This window comes from Taeniopygia guttata, chromosome 2 (assembly GCF_048771995.1).
Source record: "Taeniopygia guttata chromosome 2, bTaeGut7.mat, whole genome shotgun sequence".
Classification (NCBI taxonomy): Eukaryota; Metazoa; Chordata; class Aves; order Passeriformes; family Estrildidae; genus Taeniopygia; species Taeniopygia guttata.
This window is the reverse complement of record NC_133026.1, coordinates 99,433,474-99,460,798: the sequence shown is the minus strand read 5'-3', so window position 1 is coordinate 99,460,798 and position 27,325 is coordinate 99,433,474. Positions and strand designations below refer to the sequence as shown.

Sequence of the window (27,325 nt, the reverse complement as noted above, 5' to 3'; positions counted from 1 at the left end):
ACAGAACTGTGGGTCAAGAGAGGTCAGGTTCAACCTCTTTCTTCCCTTTAAAGCATCACCAACAGAACACTTTCCCGTCACAAAGTTACTCTGAACATTTTGTGCATATTTTATAGCAAACATAAAAAGAATTACCAAACTAACTGGTCAGATTATTAAAATAATATTCTTATTGGTGTATTACAAAAGAAATGTGCAAGAGTTCCTCCTAAATCAAACTACAATACTTAGCATTAATGAAAATACCTGCATAAAGCACACTCTAATAATTTTGCCACTTTCCAGTTAAGACAGGTATCAGGAAACCTTAAGGCAAAACCCTTCTTTTTCCACAACACACACTCTTAACAGGTTTTCCCTAACATAATGCGCACACAACAGCACATCAGCAATTTAAAAAAATATTTAATGCTGCCAAAAAGTATAAAAATACAATAAGAATGGCAGTACAAAACAAAATACCTCCTAATTTATTTCTTTTACATCTTTCTACATTAATACAGGCATTATAAAAACACAAGATGGCAAATTATTTCGTTTTGCAAAGTAGCACACGCTGCTGGTGGTCTTCATCCCCTCGGTGCAGTTTACGCTGTAAACAGATAACTGAGGTCTTCTTGGTACTTAACAGACCTCACTTTTTGTTCCCGAAGAGGGGGGGGGGTCATGTCTCGCTTTGCATGTCAATAATTTGCAGTTTATAGCTGCAGAATATTCACAAGTCTCGAAGGCTTAGGTGTCAGTCAGTCTCGGCCTGCGACATACAACCAAAAGAAAGTCACCGATTCAGTACAGAATACGGGGATAAAAAACAACAACAAAAAAAAAAAAGAGCTAAGAACTGACAGCAGGTTTGAAGCTCACTGGCAACACCAAACAGCTTCTCATGTGTTCCCTGGAGCAACTACTGCCTCTGAGCAAGTACTCTAGGAAAGCCGTTGCTTTTCCAGAAGGTATTTCCATGTTACAGTATAAGGCACATCCTTGCTGGAGAGTTTCAAGTACAGGTCTCAGTCCAGCAAACCACTTCCTCACACATGTAACCAAAAGCACTGCAGAAGTCTCCTTAGGCCTCAGAGGGACTATGGCAGGCTGCATCTCAAAACTCATCACCTCTCATAGAGGTGATGCTACAGGAGGCCAATCCAGCTACAGCAGCTCGAAAGTAACTGTTTCTAGGCAAAGATTTCCTGTAGTGAGAAAGACACCCCAGCACTGGATATTTTCTTTTTAGGCAAGGGAAGGCTCTACTCGAATCTACAGAAAGAGACCTTGGTGTTTACAGCACCACATCCCTGAGCTACTACAGGTAAAATGAGTCTGAGTTCTGCAAGCACTACACTGATTCATAAAGCAGCTTTTCTCCACCAGTTATGACACATTGAAAGAGGGCTTCCAAGTTTTTATCCTTCCAATTTAAATAAAGACTCAGACAGAGATGCAATTTTGAACACGTTTATTTTTTGTACATAAAAATGAAAGACTGACTTAAAACTTTGGGGGCAAACAAAAAGGCCCAGGAAGACTACTGTGTGTCACATCACCTTTGCAAATACCATCCTCTGGCTTAAGCCACTCAGCCCTGCAGAAGACTTCCTCTTTTGTCACTGTTAATTTAGTTTCTCGTGCAGTCCTCAAGTGTCTCAGGTTTTACTATAATGCCAAACAGCAAACTAAATAATTTGGTTTACATTCAATAAACATAAAGCTAACCAGGCTTTTTCATCGCCTGCATGATCCAGTCACACATACATGCATACACATTTATGCCTCTTCCCTTTTCAGGGGGACATAAACTGATGTCAGTAAACCATATTACTCAAGGTTTAACAGAATAAGCCACATTTCACTGGCAACATCTCACTTGCATAACAAATCCAGAGGTTTTTTCCAAATTGCTATTTCACACTGAATTATTTTACTTAATACATTTCAAAAAAAATACAGATGTACCGTCACTAAGTGGACTGTCCCTGCACCAAGAACCCAAATAGGAAACCTAGAGGATTAGTTCCAATCTTGCAAACCCCTTGCAGTGGAGGTGCAAATGTTTGCTAGGTATTTATTTATGAAAACGTGCGTGATTTGTACACAAGTGTTCATCTGAGAGTCAAACATTTAATCACTATGCATCAAATATTTTGAATGATGCATTTCCAGAGAAGGGGGAAAACTAACATGAACCAAACCAAAACCAATTTTGAATCAAGCCCAACGACATTTTAAAATTAGCATGAGACCAGGCACCAGTTTGCCAGAAACTGGAGAGGGGAAGAGGAGAGGGATCAGAAGGCATGTCCTTCAATTTCACCCTTTAAGCATTTCCTATGATAGAGATGACTGGGATTGACAGTTTTTCCTTTTGGCCCATATTTGTTCCTATTAAACATCCAAGATGTGCAAAAATGCTGCAAAATTTAAATCCTCCAGAATAACAAAGTATCACAAGGGCTTAGTGTGCAGCAAGGAAAACAATCCTCCAGATTTTGGGTTTTAAGGATTATTGATGGACCAGAAAGAAGATTTTTATCCAAATTATTTCCTGGAATGTAAAAAGAGACCAATAATTTGATTTTCCTTACTATTCTCAGACTATCATAAACAATTCACTGTTCAAAATAGTTTTGTCCAAGGCTTGTACTGGTTCATCCTCCTTAAATTATTAACATTTAAGACTCCCAAGGTACTTGCAATTACAAAACCAAACTTTTACAGAACAACTGCTGAATGTGCAAGTCCTGCTTTATTGCATCAAGAAGGTAACAGAGTATGAGGTGATCTGAATTGGCTGCCCCCTGCCCTGCCCCACCCTGAACTGAGGAATGCTTACTCAGGATCAAGAAAATTGAAAAGCTAGAATTTAGAAGATGGAATCAGGAAAAAAAAAAAAAAATCAAGTGACAACTTGACAAGCTGTGGTTAGAGCTCAGTGCCTGTAGGATACTGGCAGCCCAGGAAATCGTCCTCATGCCAAAAGAAGGGCAATAAATAACAGTGTGGTATCAGTCCAAGTTTCGCCTGCACTTTTTCCTTAGCTGCTTTTAAGTATCTAGAATAAAATCTGGAATATTTCTGTTACAAAAGCATTTAAATTACATTCCATGTATTTTTCCATAACCAAAATATCTTTATAAGGCACATACATTTACACCTACTAGCAATTACAGCTGATACTGAAAAACCTATCCTCAATTTAAAGGAGGAAAAAAAAAAATCTTCTGACAGTCTTCTTGCTGGCTAAAAGTTACTGTGGTTGTAAAAATTGTGAAATGTCTTAAAATAAATGAGCTGCCTGCCTGTGCTGTGTCCCAGCAGTCATTTTGCTATTCAAGCTGCACAGTTGGTCAGCAATGCCATGGAGCAAACTGTCTTATTCTACTGACATACAACTTCCCAAATCCAGTACTCCATGAAACTACACTTGTTTTCCTCATCTGGACCCTTCACCGTTTGTTTACTATACAAAGACCGTAGTCCAGAATAGTATTAGCTATTGCGAAATGAGAATTTTAAAGAGTAAACTGCACTTAGCTTCGTGTAGTAAATGTCAGAGTAATTGGGCCCCATGCCTTGTATGTTACTACCAAGCTTGGACATACTGGAAAACTTTGAAGTAAATTCTTTTGAATAAGGAGCAAATAATCATCCAGCTCTTTGAGTATTTTTCAGCAGTAAATCCAAGAAGTGCTTTACAAAATGGGGGAGGGGAGTGGAAGAAAACCCCTTAGACCCCACGCCCAACAGAAAACAACCAAGCTTAGAAAACGGAAGGAGAAAACATAACTTCTTTGAAGTTACCCAACAAGGCAATGCTTGAATAAATAAAATTCCCATTTCAAAGTACAATCCAATCCTACAAACTACTAGATCCTAGCTTGAACAACAAGCTACATTCAGCTATACATCTCTGTATTCAAAGGTAATTTAAAGGGCAGAAAGTGGTTTGTGTTGAATTACTATGTAGAAAGTGTAACTATTCAAGTAATGGAAAGGGAGTGCTCCATTTTAAAGGGGCTTTAGCATAGATACTCCCAAAATATTAGTCTTTATGTGTTTTACTAGCATGTCTAATACAGTGCTGGGGAACCTGAAAAGCAGCTCTAGACTTTGTGAAGCTACCAAAGTGGCTCATACAGCTGAAAACACTGGGTATGGCAGAACACTACCAACATTTCTTTTCTATTAGAGCCACCCTTGGAAGTTCAACTACCGTTTCCTTTGATGTGCTTTCTACAACTATTACTGATTAATTTTATTCTTTCTAGCAATTAAAATCTGTAGACACACAAAATATGTTTTACATTTAATGGAATGTCAGAACTTGAACAATGTTGGCCTTCAAACAGTAGCTGAAGTCTGAATACATTAATCAACAGTATGACTTTCAGTGGGGGCTAAGTTCTCAAAACCTTAAAAAAAATTCCACGTCTTAAATAATGAAAACTACAAAAAATAAATAAGGAATGCAAATTAACATAGTAGAAATTGGCAAGTGCTTCATCAGACCCCTAGCTGCTCATTTCAAACTGGAGAGTCGAATATGGGGAATGGCTGCACTATTCTTTTCATGCACAAATTATAATTACATTTAGTTTCAAAATTAAATTCTTTTGGTCAGAAATTTGTACAAACTGATCTTTTAAAAGTACAGTGAACTACAAAAAGATTAAATATGCAATTATAAAATATATTTATCCTAGGTCATAAGAATATAAAATGTTTATGTTCATGTCACTAGTACATTACACATTACAATTTAAGTATAACTTCTTTGCATTAATAATGTAAATGATACAACACTGTTTATTGCTTATGTCAGGCATGTAAATTTAAATCCAGACAGCCTTCAGTAGCTAAACCTCCATGGTTCAGCATTTGTTCAAGATCTGGTAGAACACCATGCTAAAAAGTGTATAAACAATTGCAGCAACTTTGGACCTGCTCATATTAAACAAAATCCATCAATTCTGTGGGGGGCAGCAGTTCATTTTTCTAAGTACCTGCAGCGGAAAGTCCTGAGATGTCGACATGAGATCAAGTTTACATCACTTCTCTATTGTATGTAACAGTCTGTACCCATTCCAGGAATAAGGAGTTTATGCTTAAAGTCACACCCCTACTCATTACCTTCCAGCAAAATCAGCTATTGGAGCAGTCACACTTACTGTTCACTTACAAGGAATGTTCTTGAGAATACATTTTCCAGCAAAAAAAAGCAACTAAAATCAGTGCACCAAACCCAATCTTAGTGAGAATAGGTTTCCAGTATAACCACCTTTTTCTTTTTCTTTCAGTCTCATTTAGCTTCTGCTTCATCTGCTGCAGCTTCTGTGCTGTGTTTGCTCTTCTATCCTCCCGCAGTCGTTTTCGGACAGAACTTAAAAAGAAAAAAAGGTGAATCTTACACTGAAGAAAAGGAAAAAAGGCTACTATAATATTAAAACAAACCTCTTTCCAACACTCCCAATAGTTAACCCACCAGCAGCATATGGCAGCAGTATATAAAATTCAAACCAAACAATCTTTTATTATGTTTAAACCACCTTGATGTAGAGTTTCAGATAGTGAAGCCCCACAAAGAAGTAAATGACAGATGTAAAGATGTACACGGTACTTCATCTATGAGTTTGAGAGAGAACAGAATTAGTTAATTATCTGAGCCGAGTCTTTCACCCCTGTCTGTGCCCCATTTAGTGGCTGAGATGTTTTGTGCGGAGGCTGCCTTTATATGTAGTGCCAGGTGCCACATGCAAGCGCCACTGTATTTACACGGGCACCTCCAATGCAGAGTTCACAGCAGCCTCAATGATACACTGACTCCAGCCCCTAACCCCTACTCAGGACTGCATGTAAGTTTAATAGTAGTCATCTCAAGATGCAAACCAGATCTTGATAAAGGACACACAATAAGGCCAAGTTCTGTGTGTCACACTAGCAGGACAACTTTGTAATTCAGGTCTCCAAAAGTGCCCTCGAAATCTCTAAGACAGCATAACTCTGACACAAAAACCAACTTAGATTGACTTCTAACACATACACCCATAGCCTCACTCCTTCTAGTGAAGGGCTCCTTCAAACAACTACAGAATTGCTGTCATTCTCTCTCAAAGCACACATGAAGACACAGAAAGAAACTCACTGGGGCATTTGGTGAGCCAGCAGTTATTTTGCAATTCCAGCCTATCTACATTGAACTGCTGTGTCTCATCTCGGGCTGCAGCCGTTTGGGACACATCCTGCCTCCTGTGCACCACATGGCTCAGCTTGGCACAGCCCTGACCCAGTTTCTGGATCTCTGGCTATGGATCAACATTTGGCAATCCACATATGGGAAGGTCCAAATGACACTGTGCCTCCTAGCTGAGGCATCATTTCTCCTAAAAGAAAGGCAATTTCACAGCTAAACCACAGGAAACTACTCACAGCAGGTAGATTTAACACGAACAGAGGGTAATACATGGCTCCAATAATACAATTTCAACCATGACACAGAAAGTGGTATGTGATAAAACCTTTGTGTTTCTGAGGAACCATGTAATTTTTGAAACAAAAGTTAGCATTGTATTTAAAAATCAGTATGAAATTATGCTGGACAACTTTAGGACCTCATTCACACTTCACAGTGGAGTTCACTGACAATCTGTTAAGAAAAGTGTGAGATCTAGCTGCTTCAGTTAGAGACACTTGCTTTTTTTCTCTTGACTTCTGAACAGTAAAACCAAATCACAAGGAATCATTGAGGTGGTAGTTTCACTAAATCATTAAATAAGACTGTCAAATACCACCTGTTCTCCCTTGCTACTGCAGAACGATCTTGAATGTTTTTACAGTAAGAAAAGCAGCCTAATAATTAAGTCTTTTGAGAGAGTCTATCTGCCTTTTTAAAGTTTCTTTATCTTGCCTACTTTTCAATGTTCCCATCTGTGATATCTTGAACCTTAGTGGACAGGTCAGTGTTTATTTTCTCCATCTGATCATTGTTCTCCAGGCCTATGCTGTTCCCATTGTACTTCTCTGTGGTTATTTTGGTTGGGTGTGGAGGAGACTGCTCTGAACTTGGCGCTTGGTCCTCCTTAGAGAGCTCCTTCCAGCGTTTCTAAAAACAAGGAGAACACATTTCTTAAGGGAAGAATCAGACCACTAGCAATACCACAAAGAAAGGAAATGCATTTTAGCTTATCTGCTCTATTTGTAATTTCAAGAAATCAACAAAATAAAAGAGCCCTAGTATATGAAAGCAGAATTAAATGTTTTTCAAAGCCTTTTTTCCCAGTTCTCCCTCCCACCTAGGCCCAGCTACTTAACAAAGCTGTTAAGTGTCTGCAAGCCACACTAATAAAACAGTGAGATTTGGTAATTTCTTTGCACCCAAATTTGGCTAAATCGTACTAACTGTAACACAAATTTTAAAGGCTATGAAGAAACAAAGCAACTTTACTAATAAATATTATCTGTAGCATCAGGCAACTTACCTGCTAGAAAAATAGCAAAGATCAAGAAAGTCTAAAAAATATCCTTGCTATCTTCAAAGTGATCCTGGACATTACTTTCTCGTTTTAGTATTGAAAACATCAACAACCTTTTTTTTTCTTTTTAAACATTTGGACAGACAAAGCATTTTCATATTTTTACTAAGAGGGGACATATACACATGGTTAAAAGTTTAGTTTGATAGAAGGCACTGAAGAGATACCCTTTGATACGTCTTAGGCATCTACTGAAAAAGGCTAATTATTTAAATCCCACAAAATTACATGTTTTAAAATAATCTGGAGCTTATGTTTTACTACTGTTGCAATCTGCTGTTCAAATACATGGAGCAGAATATTTACCTGTATAGTTGAATCCCCCATTATAAATTTTGCTCCTTCTATTACAGCCATATATGAAAATCTTAGTTGATCAGGAGTCTGAATAAGTCCCATTCGATATTTTCTCATATCCAGTAAAACCTTCTTAATATCTACAGAAAATGGGTCTTTTTTCTCCATCTGTAAAGCAAGTTACATTGAAAGTGTTAACAGTATATACAAAATAATTACAAGTAAAAATCAGTAATAAAATTCAATCTAAAAATTAATTTCTCCATATTTTGCTTCTATTAGTTACATGGAAGATTAACATATCAAATTATTTCTAATTTGTTTTTGAAAGAAAAATGCAAACCATCTAATGAAAACTTACTACAAACAAATCAAGGATTATGTATTAAACAAATAAATTAGTACCCTTTAATATTAACTCCTAAAATTAAGATATATAGATATGCTCAATTTTATTTAGGCTTGTATTTGGACTTTGAAATAGGACTATAAGAATCAGAGCTGTACAGTAATATTTCCTACTGCTTCTGAATAGAACAGCAATTCAGTCTATAGCAGAATTTTCCTTATTTAAAGAGAACCCTGAACCCAAGCAATGCACATGCTTGTCCCCACATGACATTCACAGGGTGTTTCTGAAGGACATTTGCATCAAAATATACCCCTATGCTTTTCAAAATGCCTAAAACAAACAAAAAAAAAACCCAACCAAACAAAGAAAAATAAGTTTTAAAAAAAAAAGTTAAGAGGATCTAACCAAACCAGAACATGTGTCTCTTGTAATTCAATTGAAATTCTTCTTCAGTTAAACCTGTGCTGTCCTTTTTACTACTACCAAGCACAAAGAGAAAACTCTGTGCCTGGACTTTCAAGTCCAAAAAAAATGTTGATTTATTTAAAGTATTATTTAACATTCAAGGTACACTCATGTCATGAGCAATTACAGATGATGCAGTTCACTATAAGCAAACAATCTATACATTCACGTGGCACTGAAACTGGCTGCCAAGCCTACTACCCAGAGGGCTGCACAGCAGGAGAAATTCTGCACCACCCTCCAATACACACTGCAGAAGAATTAGGGGCATGCCTGAGTTCTCATCCTAGTTCAGATAACAATTTTCTGCATGCTTAAGAAAAGGGCTCTGGAGAAAAAAAATACAGATTCAATCATCTCAATATATAGTCACAAGCTTTTTTCATATGGAAAAAACAACCAATCCACAACCTTTTCTAAGCACATCTTACATAAAAGGAAAAGAATGTTTACAATTTACTTTCCAGGAAGCTTTGAGAATATGTAATTGTCCTGGGGTACTTCAAGAGGAATTTGTAAATGTATTTCAAGAGCTGTGTTTTTGCCATCAAAATATGTGAAGGGAAAAAAAAGCATGATGTCTTAATTTAAGTTTCCACTGGAATGTCATTACTTCAATGTTCAAACATTCAAGTTTTACAAATTTCAATGTTTGTAAAGCCTTCTGACCAAAAAGCCCATATTGGGAAGGTTGGCAGGGTGTCAGGACAAGGGAAGGGGTGACAGAGAAAATACAAACACTTACCAGAACAAGACAAGTATCTACTAATGAAAACGTGCCGGAACGTCCTATTCCCGCACTGCAGTGAACTACTGCAGGTCCGTGTTCGGGACTCAGTGAACCAGATTCTCTGACTTTAAAGAGGAAGTTCAGGAATGAAGCTGGGGATTCAGGAACTCCGAAGTCTGGCCATGTAGTATAATGAAAATGAGAGATAATCCTGGACTCACCACTCTAGAAGTGAAAACAAATAAACACTAGAACTAGAAAGCATTCCTCTTTGGCTTAGTTAGTGCACATTTCTGCAATCTCAATCAACAGCTCTTTTCTATTTTTAACCTCCCATTAAGACAAACAACTCAGTAACTTGCTTCAAGCTGGATGAAAACCAACAGTGCACGCAGAAGCAGTTATCTGAGTTGGTAATTTTCTCCTTTGCAATTATTACCACATGTGGGGTTTTTTTTCTTCTTCTTCTCAAACTTCCAGTATTATGTTTGGTTTGCTTTACTACTTACTCCCAAATGTCTTTCTTTGTAATGCAGTTCAATGTCTGACAGCAGTTATTAGATAGCTAGAATTAACATGACTGGAAAAAACCCATGTCAGCATTGTACACACTCTGCATTCTTGCTTCAAGCAAGTTTTAATGCCAAGAGGTATTACATCTCGTTTATACTAACCACATTACTGAGAGGAGCAGGAAGCGTACCTTCCTGGAAAAGGCTATAAAACCCATACAGCAGGATGTCTAGCAAGACTTCTGCGGAACATCTTCTATCTTTTTTAAGTAAAAAAGGAGGATTCCAAAATCATACAGCTGCTCTAGAACTGCTCTTTTAGAGTTCCTCTCCTAACACAACCAACTAACTGCAAGTACTGAAATAACAGCAAGAGAGTATGTAAATGAAATGTTGATCACATTTTTATAGAACTCACTTCAGACCTGCTGTTAAATGCTACTCCTTGCCATGGTGATTCTAATTTTAGCTCAATAATTTTATAAATCTTTAGTTATTTTTTAATAATTTATTAATTCAGTTCTTTAATTTTTAATTAATTCAGTTATTAAATTTTCCACATAGACTGACACCTACATAAACCTTGTCAAAGTCTGAACACAAAAGGATTTAAAATCAATGTATTCCAGAAAACCTATTCTTCAGCAACAGTAAAATATAGCCATGAGATAAAATAAATTCCACTGTTCTTCATCTGTTCAGTCTGTTTCTGCTTCTTATGAGAGACAACTTACAAAATTCCATTGTGAAACTAAAATAATACATTTCCTGGTTTCTGCAGTGACAAAAATAAGTCTCCCAATTTGTCTTGTGCCTTCAATGCTCAGTACTGCAAGACAGCCAATACTTTCACAGAAAGCAGTGGATATTAACATGAGTCCAGTCATTCTCAGATGCACAGTTATCTTCCCGAAATATTTTGTCTTTTGGCTAGGTGCTCAACAAGGACAACACAAAACGTGATCTACGATATTGGGAAAATGAATTTACGTTAAGATTTCATAGGGGAAAAAAGGAGTATCAAACTCAAAACTGTATAAATATACTGGGACTTCCCTTTGTCTGGAGCAAAGCATTAAAGAGTTTGCATTTGCTCTCCTACTGCTCTTCTCATTTTTTCAATTAGCAAGTTAACTGACAAATGAACCAAATGACCTGTTTGTTTAAAAATCATGAAGGAGACATTTTTCATAAGAAATCTGTAAGTAACACTTGAGTAATTTCTCTATTTCTACGAAAAACTAAGAGAAGTCAACACTTTAGAAACAAAATTAGGAAGAAAACTGGAGAGGTGAGCTAAACGCACATGCCAAGTAATGGCTGAAATAGTTTCTTGTGAATCTAGATGGTAGTAATGAAGAAGAATCTAGATGCAGGTAGTAATTGATACTCCCTACTTCAACATTCTGAAAGAGCATTCCAGATAAAAGCATCCTTTACACCTCAAAAAGGTAAAAATGCCTTTTTCTGTCACCTCAAACAAGGTGACCTGTGGGGCTTGTTTGTGTGGGCTTTTGTTTGGTGGGGGGTTCTTTTGTGTGGGTTTTTTACCCCAATCCCATCCATAACAATCACTCTACTTCCCTAAGAAAAAGAACAAAGTATGGCTAAGTGTCACCCTATTATATACACTAATCTGAAATAGTTATTTCTAAAAGAAAGATGAAACAGTGCTGTTGTACATGTCACTCTGCTCTAACCCACAAAACTACATTTTTCTTTCCTTTCTTGTATGAAGGCTTTATCCATCCCATGTTTTTCCATCCCTTCAGCTCATTATAGAAATACCTAGTCTCTTCTCTCTACAAGAGTCCCATTGCGAGGCACTAGAACCAGCTGGTCATCTTTGAATTCACAGTCTCTAATCCTACAGCCAAATCCCATTTGAGTATTTCAAACCTCCCACACTGCTCTCTTAAACAGAATGGCTCTTTCAAGTGGTGCTTGGCAGTCAAGCTGCACAGCTGAAACACTGCCTTTGTGAGGATCTCTACCACATTCCCTTAAACAACTCCCAGTCACTGAGCCATGCAGCACTTACATGAAGTGACGTGGGACTGTTACGAGAAGAGGTCTGGCTTTTTGATTCACAACTGTCGATGGACAAAAATTCAAAGTTAAATAACAACTAATTTAATTTGAAGTGTTACCAGGAAACTAGCTAATCTTTTAAAATAAAAAAACCCTGGACTTCAAGACTCAGGTACTATAAAATTTTATATGTAATATACAAGAGATATAACACAGAAATATTATATATTTCTGCATGGTAGCAGAAAACCAGCTAGTTGTGTGGTAACCACATTGCAATTTTCAAAGATTTATTCCCTAAAACTAGCTACCAAAAAAAAAAAAGAAAAAATCCTTGAATGACCATGGGACAACACTTAAACAATACTTTGACTTAACAAAGTATTATATATATATATATATAATATTATATATAAATACTTAAACAATATTTTGACTATTTTGTTTTTAAATTACTCAAACTGTGGAAGTTTTACGAACTACTGGAATAAGCTTTCTATAAATAACCAAGATATCTAAACCTGATGAACTTGCAAAGCAGACACCACACTGCACAGCTCTGCATTGACTGCTGGAAACATCAACAGTATAATCAAAGGATGATCAAAGCAGAAGCTCCAAGTTAAGAGATCCACATGAGGACTTGAGCAGAAAAGGAATAGCCCATTAGGTTAACTTTCAGCAAAACAAGCCTTGCCATAACCTTTTAACAGTGACTATCCAATCACACAAAACAAAAAGGAAAAAAAAATCTTAAGAGCAAATTCAGGTTGTTCAGTCACCTGAGAGTTTGAACTTGAATAAAACACTACCAAAATGCTCAAAAATCCCACCTGTATTTCTAAATAATCTTTAACACAACAACAAAATGAACCAACCAAATACTCAGAGGTTGTTTCACTGGTAACAGCATAAACACCTTATGACCGTATTTTATATATACCTATATATACTTCTTCATATACTTGCATTTTGTTTATGTCTTAAAGACATTTGCTGCAGTAATACAAACTAAATTGAGCTCAGAATGCTTGCATTATAAAGATAGCCTTGGTTCTCTCTGTTTTCAAGGAAATACTAAATTTTAAGTATTCTTGGCATTCAGAGTATATTTTGTTCATGAGTCATCCTATATGCCAGGCATTGAGTGGCTAAATGTCTTACGCTCTGCCTCCACCAAAGGCCCCTGCAGAATAACTTACATAAACACAGTTAAGCTCACATTTCAAGTTACTGCAAATACTCAGTTCCCAGAAGTTTTATGGTATAATTATCGAATTCTCACAAAAGGCTGCATATAACACTGACAGTGTTAGACTAGAAACTATGGAGCTTTTTTCGCTTGAGTAACCAAGTATGTTCTGCTTCTTCTATAAATATTATGCATTGAAGTTAATATTCATGAAGCCTTACCAGAGTGCTAGAGATATAAAATAAAAATTAATTACAGAAAGATTGGTATTTGTGAAACTGATTTATATGACTGTCCTGGGTTTGCCGTCTTAAACCAGGACAATGACACACAAGAAACTCTGTACAGTGCTGACAGGCCTGCACTGCTGGTCCAAAACAAACCTGGAAATTTAAGTGCTCAATAGCTCCAACTCAAAAGTCTCCTACAGTATATATACATTGTGCTGTTCATTAAGGCATTTCTGCATTTTCCAGTTAATGTTATATTCAACCGTAAACACATAAAGAAAATGGCATCCTTTGAAAATAGGAAGTGTAAAAGTAAGAGCCAACATTAGCCAAACAATTCCATGAAGAAGCCTTTTTGGTAGTAAGGAAAACTTGCCTCAGCTTTCCAAAAGGCAGAGTTGTCTTTTTCAGGCACTAGCTAGCCAACATTACTCATCTTTTTTTTTTGCCTTTGCTGTTAATAAACAAACTACTCAAGAGAAATTCTTCAGGTCAGCAGGAAAAGGATTTCATAGAGCTCTTCTAACATGGAGAAGACCAACCAACAACATGCCAAGTTTTATCATGTTAATCGCATGAGGGAAGTTATGAATTAAATATTATCTCATAGTACTACCATCAATAATTATTATAAATTCAATTATTTGGGAACAAATATATCAATAGTTGTACAAAACAACATGCAGAACATCTTCAAGCTTTCCTTTCCCAAGTTCTCTGACAAAGATGACCTTGAAAACTTGCCATACTAGCACTTTCAATTAAAATAAGGCAAGATTTATAGGGAGAGAGAGTATCTTACAAGACATAGCTGGAACAAACAGACAAGCTCTTCAATCCTGTCTTCCACTCTGAAACAGAAGCAATCAATTCCAAGCCAAGCTCAGGCCAGGAACAATTTTTTTTGAGCTTAACTTGGTTAAACTGTCAAAGTGCTTATTTTTTTAAGAGAAAGGGATGGTTGGTCCTGTGGAGCAAAACGGGAGGTAAGCAAGACGAGATAAAGTTACCTACCTACCTACAGGTGGTAATCACTCCTCCCCCAAAAAACTTAAAAGACAGCTGGACTAAATTACATAGAAAACTCAAGTTCCAGTACAAAATCAGTAATTACTCTGTCAGGTATCTGATAGTCAAAGGAAATCAGAATTTTCCACTCTTGTGTTCCTCCCTTAAGTTAATTCTTACAGCTCCTCTTAGAATCACCACTACCGCCATTTAGAATTCAGCATGTTAATGTACTGCCAAATGGAAAATACAAGTATACAAATGCCAAAGATGTTATCTCTCCTAATGTATAGACTGAGGTCTAAATCACTTACTTATTTCCACACAAGCATCTTCAACATTCTCAGAAACAAAGTGCATTAAAATTTCCAGTGTAAAAGCTCACTCAAACCTGAAGTGACATCATGCTAAGTTGTCCACATGATACACTTAAGCTCATGAATAGGAGCTGAACCAACTGAGAAAAGCTTACATTGATATTTTCTAATTGCAGAAGATGTACTGTGTAATAGGATTTGATGTCTTCAGACACTAGTCTCACACGGAAGCCTGTTTCACTGAATGTCATAACTTCCTCTTCTTTTGTTGGCCAGTACTGTGCACACTTCACCTAGTGGATTTTTTTTAAAGAGAAGGGAAAAGAAAAAAAGAAAAACCTTGTTAAATATCTTAGTATCTTAGGCTTTGCATGTGCAGATTCAGAGTCCACATTGTTCAGTACAGTAGACTCAAGTACCTGCTCCCACTTTGAGGAATTCCTGAAGTCCATAATGTTTACAGACAAGTTGCTACAACTGTTTCAGTGGCTATGATGTGTTCCAGTTTTACATGTTTATGCTTTCTTCCATCACATGGCTAACAAGCTTTGAGATACATCTTAAGCTTTCCCTCTCGTTCTCTACAGGGAACTGAGATCTCTGCTCAGCTATTTCAGTAGTTCCCCCCTTTGTTTCTGACTTGCACACCTGCACATTTACCGAACTCATCTACCACACCCAGTTCTACCCAGGCTTGCTGAATACTGGAAGGTACTAGTGAAACAAAAGAATTAACTAACAAACCAATGCAAAACTATTCTTTGTCTTGTATTCTTCTTGCTCTGCACTCAAACTTTCTGTAGGAAAATTTTTGCACAAGAAAACAGGTGACTTTTTAACCCACCAGTCAAATTTTTTTTCACAAACCTGTTAAATAAACCTCAAATGACATGCATTGATAACAAAAATCCGCAATGCCTTTAGGCACTGTAGCAGAGAACTACATCATAACCGAAGATTTGTGTATTCTGCACATACACCACTGGTTCTAAAGAATCAAAAATAACTAGATCAATTCAACAGTTCTTGGGCAGCAGTCTGCCTTCATTGTTACAGCTAACATCTCTATGTAACAGATACACTACTCCACTACATTTAGAAGAATTCATCTAAAGATACTTGTTTTCCCACCTTCCATTTCGTTCTGGGAACATCGTACATTGCCTCTACTCCTCATCAGTTCTAACTGTACATCCTTTCTCAGAATGTTACTTTCACCTTTCTGGATGTATGTTTGTTAGATGCTATTTTCACCAAACTGAACTGTAGGTCTTGGCTCCCTCACTTCACTGTTACATTAACTACACATTTACACTGTTACGTTAACTGCACACCACTGAGAACGTTTGTTAGTTCTTCTAACGTAACAATCAAACATTGCTCAACTGTATCAAAATTGTGGGGCTTATTTTACAACTTTAGGCCTAATGTCACTTACCGATTCTTTTTCAACAATCCTGTTCAACATGACCACTGCTTTGGTTTGTTGTTGCCATACCATTAGCCAAAAATGACAACATGTATTAGGTAGTGGACCCTACGTAGTAAAAAATACAAAAATAGGCATGAGACTGTATAGGCAAATCAGTGTTTGAGCACCAGTTAATAGTTCACTGGGGGAAACAGGAAAGAGTCTTCCTATTAAGTTTAAACTAATTATTAAGAGAATTATAGAAATGGCAGGCAAGAAAGTAGCCACACTGCACAGATAATTCCAGGACTTAGAAAGGCTGGGTTTTTTTAAGAAAAAAAATAGCAAACAAAAGCAACCAACAAAATAGTAAGAACTCAGGGAAGGGATATTTTGGTTTAATCATCACTGCTATTGTGCTGTTAGAAAAAAAGCTACTGCAGGCATGCTCAAAAGATACAAGATGGCTTAAGGGGTAGAAGTATTGTTGTAACCTATTTAGAAAAGAACTAAAGAAAAGAGCAGGAAGTATTTGAGAAGCTTAATATGCAGTAAATTACTCATACTTCAATATCCTCTTTAGCTTTTCTTAAAATATAAAATAATCTGTTAGCAACTATGTCACAATGAGATATTGTAATTCATGCAATAATGACATACTTGCAATTCATGGAGACAAGAAACAATCCAAATACAAATTACAACTGTACAAATCCCCCTCCCTAGATGCTCAATCCCTGTAATAAGCCAGTAATTGTACTGCTTACCTGTGTTAAAATATAGTATCTCTGGGCTTCTTCTATGACCACTAGGCTGGCATTGATATAGTCATTCTCGGTGTTCTGGAGTTTTACACGACTGTGATCATCTAAAATTCAAAGAAAATTAAGAATTAACGATGCATCCATCTCGATGAATACTCTAACAGGCAAGTTTAGGTCTAGTCCACAAGCGACTAGAACTAAATTGTGCTGTATGACCCAAACAGCAAACTACAAGTAAGTGAAAGTAATTTCTCATGTTAACTTTGATAACAGTCCCCATTCTCCCATCAGCATTCCATCAGAGTCATTTCAGGCAGCTATTCATAGAAACTACTCAGAAAACTGGAATACCTATTTTTCTTTAAAAAAAAAAAAAACCCTAAGCAAACAAAATATCTCTCCCACACAAGCCTAGAACTCCTCACAGTCATCCCTCAACAGGTGCATTTCCTTATTACAACAGCACCACAACTCGCACCAGACAACACCATTCTATCACACCAGATCACTCCACAGCATTATTTCCTAAGTTCAAAATTCAAAGATTTCTGGTGAACTGAAGTTTCAAAGGATGGTGTAGAATCATAAAGTTAAGCTCACACAGCTTAAAAAATCCCAGTAAAATCTACTGGCATTAATTCAAGCCAGGCTTGAATTTCATCAATTTCATTTTCCCTGTAAACTATTGTCTAATATTATACAACATAAAAAACTAAAAAAAGCACATGCAAAACCAAAAATAGTCAACAAATCATCCAATTAAATGAAGCCTAATCTAACAACATGATTTCATCTCAAAATTACACAAGCAAGACTGACAATTCCCCTTGAGGCAAGCAAAGGATTCTGTTTAAAATTCTACCATTAATATGAGAAAGATTATCATAATGTCAAACTAAACAACTGCATAATAGAAAGTCATTGTGGTTGTTCTAGAACCTTCTAGTATCTGAATTATGAATCTCTAGGAGGTTTATGAACCTCTAGGAGACATTTAGGTAATCAGACTTGTTAACAGTAAATAATCCTTCAGCCATTTATTGGTCACTGTATTAAATAAACAGTGCTTTCAGTTTAAAATTTGTATACAACTACATGCCAGAAAATGAGATTCAACTGACTGTAAACCTCCTGAAGCTCAACACCTAGCAAAATAAGAAGAGTAAATTAAAACCAGCAAAACTAAAATTAATTTAAGAAACTTCAACGTATCTCAGGAAGAGATGGAAGAGATTCCATAAGGAAATTGACAGTAGAGTTAATTACAATACAATACCAGTTTTTTAAACTAAATTCATCTAGTCTAACATAGAAAACTCAATTAGGGCCTAGACTGCTGTTAAAATGCCAGCCCACCCATCCTTGCACCAAAAGGTTCACTTCCTTTAGACAAACACTTTGGGAAACACAAAAGGACATGAGCAACTACCAAGTATCAAATTCAGCACAACTACAATAGATGAACTCACAGCCAGCCTGTGAAGCAGAAGGCTTATCTCAGAAATCCATAAATATAAACCTGGATAGGCAAAAAGCTGATGGCAATCAGAAAACAGTTAGTGAATTAGACTCTTGTTCTACAGACTGCTTGTATGATTTAATATTAATACTTTCCATGTGTTTGGAAACCTGGGAAAAGAACATTTACTAGGTCTTAATCTGCCTTTACATTCTCTCTCATCTATCTGCTATTGGCAACTGCCAAACATGATCTTGTTGGAGTCAAGTAAAGAAATCAACAGTAAAGTAGAACTGTTTTTCTGCTGCTGAAGCGCTCAGATTTGGGGTTGTTGCCCCATCTCCCTTAGCTCCTAGCTTTTATATGCAGTCATATACTAATGTGCAGAGAATAGAAAAATGCTGAAAATTTATTTTTTATATAAAAGCATGAGAAATATACTGGGTTAGTCTGTTTTCGTTAGCATTCCAGTTGTAAGGCAACACCATCTTAACTTTCAGGAGTCTTAAAAGATTTATGATACCCCTGTGTGAAGAAAAAAAAAAATATTATCAAAGCCAAGACACAGCAAAATTAAGACACATGTGCATTTTAAAGTAAAATATATCTCTTTGTATTATTTTGCCAGGATAGGAAAGCATTACTTTTTCCTTTCATGTATCACTTTATCTGAAATGTTTCTACTGGAAAGAAACCAAGACCTCTGTAAATATTACATGTCATTTGCCAACAGGAAAAACTTAAGATCTTGTTATAGTAAATCACACATACCGGTACCAGTGTTCTCGGAAAGGTGACGCAAGCAAGCGCTGTTAACAGTTTAATGACCCAGCGGCAGCTGCTGTACTGCTGCCAGGGGCAAATAACTGCAGCCTCTACGGAGGTTTCCTACTTTCATCCTTACATTCTCAGATTCATTTTTCCCTTCTTATAAATTTTGCTTTGTAAACATGACTAATAAAGTTTTGCAAGTTGCTTTTTTTAAAGTCCCTTTAATAACTAATTCTATGCACAGATAACCTCCCTCTCCCTCCCCAGTTAAAACAGAGATCCTGCAAGTACTCTGGCAGACAGTCCACAGTACAAAAAAAAAGCCCACTAGAATATATTGATTTCTCTTCTTTCAAGGGATGAGGTTCTTAAAGGACACAATGACCTAGAAACCTCATTCAAACCCTGGCTTGCTCTTCTGAATTAACTGAAGCAAGCCAACTTTTGACAGTGAGTTAGCTGTAATGCATTTCCCGCATTTCCAGTTACGAAGTACTTAGATTTATATGAATGATAAACCCATCTTTAAGATAAGATTTAGCTTATGTGCTGCCATGCCCACAGCAGCTAAAATACAGTACTGCTTTTCTGAAGTGCTAATTCCCCTATTTCAAACTATGCAGCCTGAAAAGGAAGTGGAAACCTTAAAATTATTCTCATTCTGGCTCCTGCACTGAGCAAAAACACTCCCAGAATGACCCTGTCTGAGATAAGCAAACTCTGATTACCCATTTCCAGTGGAACCCTGTCCCACTGAAAATACTTCCCATGCATCAAATAATGCCAAATCTTCACAACACTCATCAATCTGCTCACCTCCTGCTTAACAGAAAATGACAGATCCAGGTAAAATCAAGATACAAAATGTTTGGCATTTTACATCATGCAGTTCTTGCAGTTAATGAAAGGTTTTCATTATAAAACAACTGTGTTTCTACAACACTGTATAACTTCAAAATTATCTTTTATCTAAGAGATGTCTCTGGTCCCCCAAATATAGAGCTATTAACAATAGAGGAAGGAGAAATGCTACTTAGTGGATTAAAAAAGTCATAAATAAAACATGCAGCCACAAGCCATCCCAGTGACCCTGCCTAACGTTTCCCACCTACCAACAAATCCCTCCAATTTCACTAATCTAAATCTAGTCTATCTGAACTGCTAAATTATTCAAATTGCAATACTGTCACTAGACTTACAATCCCGAGTTTCAGAGGTAGCCCAAGGCAAAGGAAAGACAAAATGACTTTTCCTCACCACCGTGGCACTGGTTGTATAGAATGAATGCCATCATATCAGCCATGGCCTCGCTCACCACCGAAATGTATTCACACCAAAATACACATGTCACTACTGCATAGCATCCTTACAATTGTAAGCAGGATTACAGGCAAACATCTTAAGGCACATTAAAGTTTAGATCAGCATGTGCTATAAAATTCCCCTCTTCCCCAACTCCAAAGGAAGAAGTATCTCCAAATTCAACAGCATCTTGAGTTTATTTTACAATATTTCACATGGTAAGATGTTTTAGAGAATCATTAGATAATGCAATAAAAATCACCAATGTCACCTTCTAATATGGACAAGAAATGAAGTAGGCTTATTCTGGACTGAACATCTTCCTGTTCTCAGCACATACACTTGAAGCACAGGACAGAAAGGGAATAAACATTCCTGCAATGATAATTAATCAGCACCATGTGTAAAACTATTCAAATCAGCTCCAACTCTATTCACTGTAAAGCACAATTCTCTTTGTGTTCCTCTCCTGTACTCTATGCCAACTTTAAGCCTATGGTTGAAAGATCTGACACAAAACCTACTCAAGGCCATAGGAAGAAAACATGAGAAATCACTACCTTGCAAGATCTTCCAAAAGCAACATGATCTTTCAGCAAAAATGCTCAGATGACACAGGTTCTTGAGCAACACACCATATTACAAAGGAAGGCTGAAGAGAAAATTGTGTAAACCCTCATCTACCCTTCAAAAGCAAAAGGCAAAAAACAAATCTTGCCAATTTTGCTGAGGGGATTTCATTCTTGCCTGTAAATCTGGGACTCAGCTCTAAAGGTGTTTACAGTCAATCCGAGACACTAGACTCCTCTGATAACAACTAAGGATAAGATTTAGAAGGAAAGTTAATTACAGAAATCTTTGGAGTTTCATTAAAATTATTAATAAAGAATAAAAACCTCACAAGTTACTTTCCTCTGTCAAAAACGTTTTCTGAGAAATGGTTTCATCTGTCCGGAAATGACTGGCTGTCAAACCAAACCTATCTCGGATTAACTTCCTGTTTCAGTACTATGCAGCCAAAATACTTCTCTGCCTATTTTAGACTAATACCAAACTATTAGACTGCTATTTTTTTCAGCAAGGCAGTAATTCTTGAGGGCTTCTACCAAACCAAACTTATCTATGCTACAGATCTTTAGCCAACAAAAATGGACACTAACAAAAATACTTATTAAACAGGAAATACTGTGAAACTCAACTGTAATGGGCAGAGATGCTTAGCCTTTCCCAGCAAACAAATAAATTTTTATCTAGAAATGTATGTAACAGACACAAGTTTCAGTGTACTTGTCGCAGGTATCACAGTTGAAATGGGGTAAACCAACCCAAAATATTTTTTCCTGGACTCGTAATTGCCATATTTCCCGTAAAACTGAAGAACCTTTGCACTTCCTCTTGCAGACACACCACCTCAGATTTGACACTGGCTCGGCAGCTACGATGGTTAACAAACTATTTTTTCGTTGCTTTTGGAGAAATAAAACTCTTTCTTTAAATTATGTCTTCCAGTATGATGATAAAAGTCCAACAGCTGGCTCTGAAGGCCTTTAACTATCTGATATATTAGATCACCTGTTTTTCACCTAAACACTGTTAAAAAGCAGCAAAATTTGCAAAGTGAAGGACTGAGGCATCAAGATTGTGTGAGACTGAGTTGTCTTGCATTTCTGCAACACCATGTCCTTCCATACATGCACCACAATTAGATGTGTTCACCATAGTGAGCAAACCATGCAGCTTTTATCCTAGCTGCTTTGAAATTTAGGCACTGCTACCTTGAAATCTTATTTATCATACACTCCCCTTCCAGGCCTCTTTCTGCTCCCAACTCTCATCCTCACTGAAGTAACTGAGTCATATTTAAAAATACAGAAGTAAAATTCAGGAGGAATGAGCCAGTTCAAATACAGTGTTTTGCTCTGTAATCCTGATAAAGCTTTGTTCCTAGTGCCCACTTCTGCAAAGCTATCTAGATGGACCAATTCAAACCATCCTTCTTTCATAAATGCTAGAAACTGGCACATTCTTCATAAAATTCATCATCTTATTCGGTTCATTCATTCATCATGTAATAATCTATGTCAGAGTGTAACAGAAAAGCTCTAGCCTTTTCCTAAGCACAACCACTACTTCAATACTAGATTTTATCTGTCTCTCTGCTTTTGCACTGGGTTCAAGAATTAATACAATCATTCATATTTTTTTTCTACTAGCTAAACATGCACTTCAGAAGCAGGTTTTGCCATGACTAAAGTAAGGCGTTTGATGCTCTTCAATACTTTAAAAGGCATGCCATGATTAAGGAAAATACTGAGCTCCACATAACTGCAGGAGATGAATACAAGTCACATCCAAAATGTATTCCTGGAGGCATTATTAGATACTACTTAAATAATAATATGTATTTTTATTTCTTTCAGAAACACTATTTTTAAAAAGAAAAAAAGCACAAACAGTTTGAAAGCAAATTTTCACTCACATAAATTATATTTATGTACGGGAGAAACAGTAGATAAATGCATGGATAGTGTCTGACATGGAAATTGCATAGGATGTTAGATCCAGGACTAGAATCTGGGACTTCTGAGCTCAAATCTAATTTCCTGCCTTCTCATCTTACAACCCCCATTGCAACTTAGGTATGAAACAAATTAAACAAAACATCTCTTTCAGCACTGGTAAGATGCTAATGCTGTGCTGCAGCAGAACAGCAAAGCTGGGACACCCAAGTGCCTCTGCACAGACCAACACGTGTCCACCAGAGGCTTGGCTCCATTTCCTGAGCCTACGGTGAAAGTCAGTCAGGCTTGCGTATGTGAGGTATCTTCCTCAGCACTGGACACTCCTCCAGTGGAATGCCACACAGACACAGCAAGGAGGCCATGCACTGAATTCCTGAGTTCCGTTTCATCAGCGTGCAGCACAGGGGTTCAGCACCACGCCAGACTGGACCCATTTGGTATGAGTTCACTGTGTCAGCAGAGCATCCCGGCAGCAGCCTAAGGAGCAGCACTGCATCTGACCAGTGCGACTCAATCCAAGACCCCTTCTGTGCCATTTTGAGAAGTGCTATGCACATGCTGTCACCACAACTTTCAACTGGAAACAAGGAGCTCAGCACTTCTCCAAATCTTAGAATAGGTATTCAGATCAGGCTCGTAAATGAAAAGCCCCGATATACCAGCAACTCTCCAAAAACTCTAGATCCAGTAACAAGGTGGTTTTCAGGACCCTTCAGTATTCTGGGAAACTTCGTAAGGAATACATAAACATGTTATCCGTCCCAGTTTTAATATATGGCAAAAAAAAATTAAAGCTATATCATTTTTCCCCTATCTCTAGCTCACATATCTTTTTGCAATAATTTTGGCTTACAACTTCTGAAGTAAAATGCTGATGAAAAGAAGCCCACAGCATCTCTGTAGCAAAGAAGCTGGTCTAAATTTTTTTTTTTTCACATGAGACATAAGATCATTATGTCAAAACGACCATTTTATTGCAATTAGTAGAAGTACGAAGCACTCCATATCTTAATTACTATATGGGCAAAACCAACAAAATCTCAAGCATTTTTTAAAGCAACAGTAGAAATTGAGTGGCATTTATCCACACCACCTTAAAAATGCACAGAATCACTCAGTCCAAAAAGAAAACGTTTCTTTAAGTCAAGGTGTATTAACTTAACCTCTATACTCGTTTTTTACAACATATAAAGAACTAGTAAACCAATAATTTCCCTATTAGAAAAGTACCTATAGAACATTACTCTGTAGCTCACATAAATTTACCGATACACTAATACCTGTGATTTTCAACCATCTCTCATTCAGCATTCAGTACAATGAGCTTAACATGCAGACTCATCTTCCTCCTGTTATACACATTTGTGTATGCATTACCAAAAATCTCACATTTATCACAATACATGCCTACAGAAATAAACAAAATGCAAAATTTGCAATGACCATGATTTATCACCTCCAGTGTCAACAGGGTAAGAGAAGGTCTAGTAAGTTTACTGCAATGATTGCAGAAAAGATACTCACATGGACTAACATCTCTGTATCTGTTTCGATTTCTGTTTTCTGGATATTTTGCAACTCTGTGAGGGTAGTCACTGGATTTATGTCGGATTTCCTTAAAAAGACAAAATAAATAATTGACTAATAGCCAGCAACCCGATTAAGATTAATGTTCTACACACACTATTAATTAAGCAGCATTACTAATAACTAACATTTTTTAAACCAAGTTTTACTGCCCCTAGTATCATTTTCGCTCAGAAGACATATTTCATTCATGGCCAAATTGCCACCATTTAGATCTTCCTACATTTGGCTAAAAGTACCATATGTAAGCACCATTTGACAAGCAACCTATGGATCAGAATCAAAGGGTAAAATAGCCCTAATCCCAGATATTTATTACATTTACAGTTTACCTCAGAACTGCACATTATCTCTCAAAGCAGTAAGGGACTCAGATGCAACAGCAGTATTCTGCTGGCTCCTTTAAAGCGACTAGCAGTGTAAAACCCCACAAACTTAAGTGAACCAGTTAATATTAAGGGCCATAGGATTATTCTTGGTGGTTTGATGGCTCATCCCATACAACTGTAGTTAAACACAAGCCAATACGAAGAATTCTAGAGTCAGAAATATCAATGTGAATCAAAGCCTGGTCTCCCCACACATTTGCACAAACCTTCTAATAATGTCTGAGATATTCAGACCCACACACTGTTTTAAGGACCCTACTGTTTACACAGTCTGAACGTTCTGTTTTACTGATTTATTCCCTGAGTGCACCTTTTCTACAACTTCCCTAAGATATACAGAATTACCCTATGTAGAAAACTGAAAACAGCCTTCAGTGTATTCTACTCTGTATTTATATCCCTGTACTGATGCCATCTCAGCAGAAATGTTGCTCAGTACAGAATTAACAATATTTTACTTTGAATTCTCCTTCCATTTTTAGATTAGGTTGCTACATTTGATCATTATGTCCCAAAGGGCATTTAGACTTCTTATTACAACTGAGCATTCTTTGGTCTTCTCAATGTTCCCACTATCTTTGTCTTCAAACTTCCTAAATAGCCTAGTCTATTCCCAGACAATGAACACAGCCAGAAAGGGCATCAGCGGAAATGTAATGTATAAAAGAAAGCTCCAATTTTTAGCATTGGTTGCGTGACCTTTCTTTAAAATGTATTGCCAATCAGCAAAGAATATAAATCACAATGTGGAGCAGCAACTGCCAAGCACCAATACTCCACATATTTGTGTAAAAACCTCCTGATCTATTAGGTTATCTATTTTGATACAGTACACTGGAATTGCTTGTTTACATGGTTGACAAGCTTTGATAGCTTGCTCATGGAACCAATGGATCTGGCAGGCACTCACACCCAGCTCTGCATGAAAGGTAAATTTTTTATTACTCAGTAACAGGATGCAACATACTTTGTTTCTTAAAGCACTTGCACCATCAGTGCAAAGAAACAGACCCTTGCTTTGGTAAAGAAACATTAAAATAAGGAGAACACTTCTACAGTGATGGTGTGGGAGGGTAGGTTTGCTAAAAAGAAATAAACTTAAAGAAATGTAATGACTAATTCAGAAATCAGTTTTCCCACATAATATCCAGCCATCACACCGAATCACAGCACATCCTGACCTGGAAGGGACCCACAAAGACCATCAAGTCCAACTCCTGACTCTGCACAGAATAAACCAAAGAACCACACCATGTGCCTGAAAGCTTTGTCTAAATTGTCTAAACCCTTCCTGAACTCTGTCAGGCTTGGTGCTAGATCCTACTTATTTGTAATACATCTATATCCAAAAATGCAACATCTGAAACACTGCAGTAGAGATACTGTATTTGAATCACGTACAAATCAAATAAATTACTAATTTAACAGAGAAAAAGCATAACTTGAAGTCAGTAAAGAAAACCTTGGGGCTTGGTTCTCTTTCCTCATTTGTGAAATAGTGCTTTAAAACACTGGGGGCTTAAAAAACTGCTCTAGTGACACCAGCTGATACGTAATGCCTGTTTTACGGAACTGACTGTTCTTGGAAGTTCTTAATCTCGTTAAAAAAAAAAATAATGCAAATACTGCATTTTATTAAGTAGCACTCGCGCAGAACCCCCGCAGTGGATGCCGAGCTGGCCAAAGGCAGAGGGAGCGGGCGCTGAGGAGGGAGCACAGTGCCGGAGCAGCCGCACGAACCAGCGGAGGCGGAGGGGGGGGGTACCCAAGCCTTGGCTGAATCCGTACTATCGGGCTCAGCTTCCCACGCCGCCCGCAAGCGGCGGGAGTCGCACGGCGGCTGGGCTGGGCTGGGCTGGGCTGGCCCGGCCCGGCCCGGCCCCGCTCCGCTCAGCCCCGGGGGCAGCGCGGAACCAGCGCCGCCGCCGCGGCCGCGCACGCACCTCGCCCCGCGCCTGCGCGCCACCGCCCCCCTCCGCGCCCGCCCCGAGTGCGCATGCCCAGCGCTTGCCCACGGCTCCGCTGCTCGCACCTGAGGGGGAGAGCCGTGTTGGCCCAGCGACTTCCGCTCTCCCCGCCGCTGAGGCGGCGGCGGAGCCGCTCGCCAGGCACGGCCGCTGCCGGCCCGCGAGTCTCTCTCCCCGCTGCCCTTCCTCCCTCCCTGTTGCGCTCCGGCTCCAGCCGACCACGCCGCTCAGCTCACCAGATAACGCGCCTGCCAGTCGTTCGTGGCGTCGATCTCCTGGAACTCCTGCTCGATGGCGGCGGACATGGCGATGGCGGCGGCCGCCAGGGCGCGCGAGCCGGTCCGCAGGAGGCCGAGCGGCGAGCCCGCAACCGCCCGCGCGCAGCCCCCCGCCTCGCGCCTGCGGCGGGCGCGCACATACGCTCGCGATCGGGTGTCCCGCAGCCGGCGTCGGGCGCATGCGCGGCTTTCGCCCCGCCCACCGAGAGCCGTGG

The 27,325-nt window shown here is 38.1% G+C and overlaps 1 protein-coding gene across 2 annotated transcripts; it reads right to left on the bottom strand.

The window, feature by feature from the left end:
- Nucleotides 1–389: 389 nt before the first annotated feature.
- Nucleotides 390–27,325, bottom strand: PTPN2 (protein tyrosine phosphatase non-receptor type 2). 2 transcript variants are annotated; one of them, XM_030265949.4, is made up of 10 exons: nt 27,069–27,325; nt 24,414–24,504; nt 16,839–16,939; nt 16,099–16,197; nt 14,816–14,953; nt 9,386–9,595; nt 7,833–7,991; nt 6,906–7,096; nt 5,276–5,377; nt 390–754 (listed from the first exon to the last, which is right to left on the bottom strand). In XM_030265949.4, exons 1-10 carry the CDS (start codon nt 27,135–27,137, stop codon nt 733–735), a joined length of 1,182 nt encoding a protein of 393 aa, XP_030121809.3. In that variant the 5' UTR covers nt 27,138–27,325; the 3' UTR covers nt 390–732. The 2 variants fall into 2 exon arrangements, with proteins under 2 accessions (XP_030121809.3, XP_030121810.3); XM_030265950.4 differs by lacking the exon at nt 390–754 and having other exon boundaries at nt 1,440–5,377.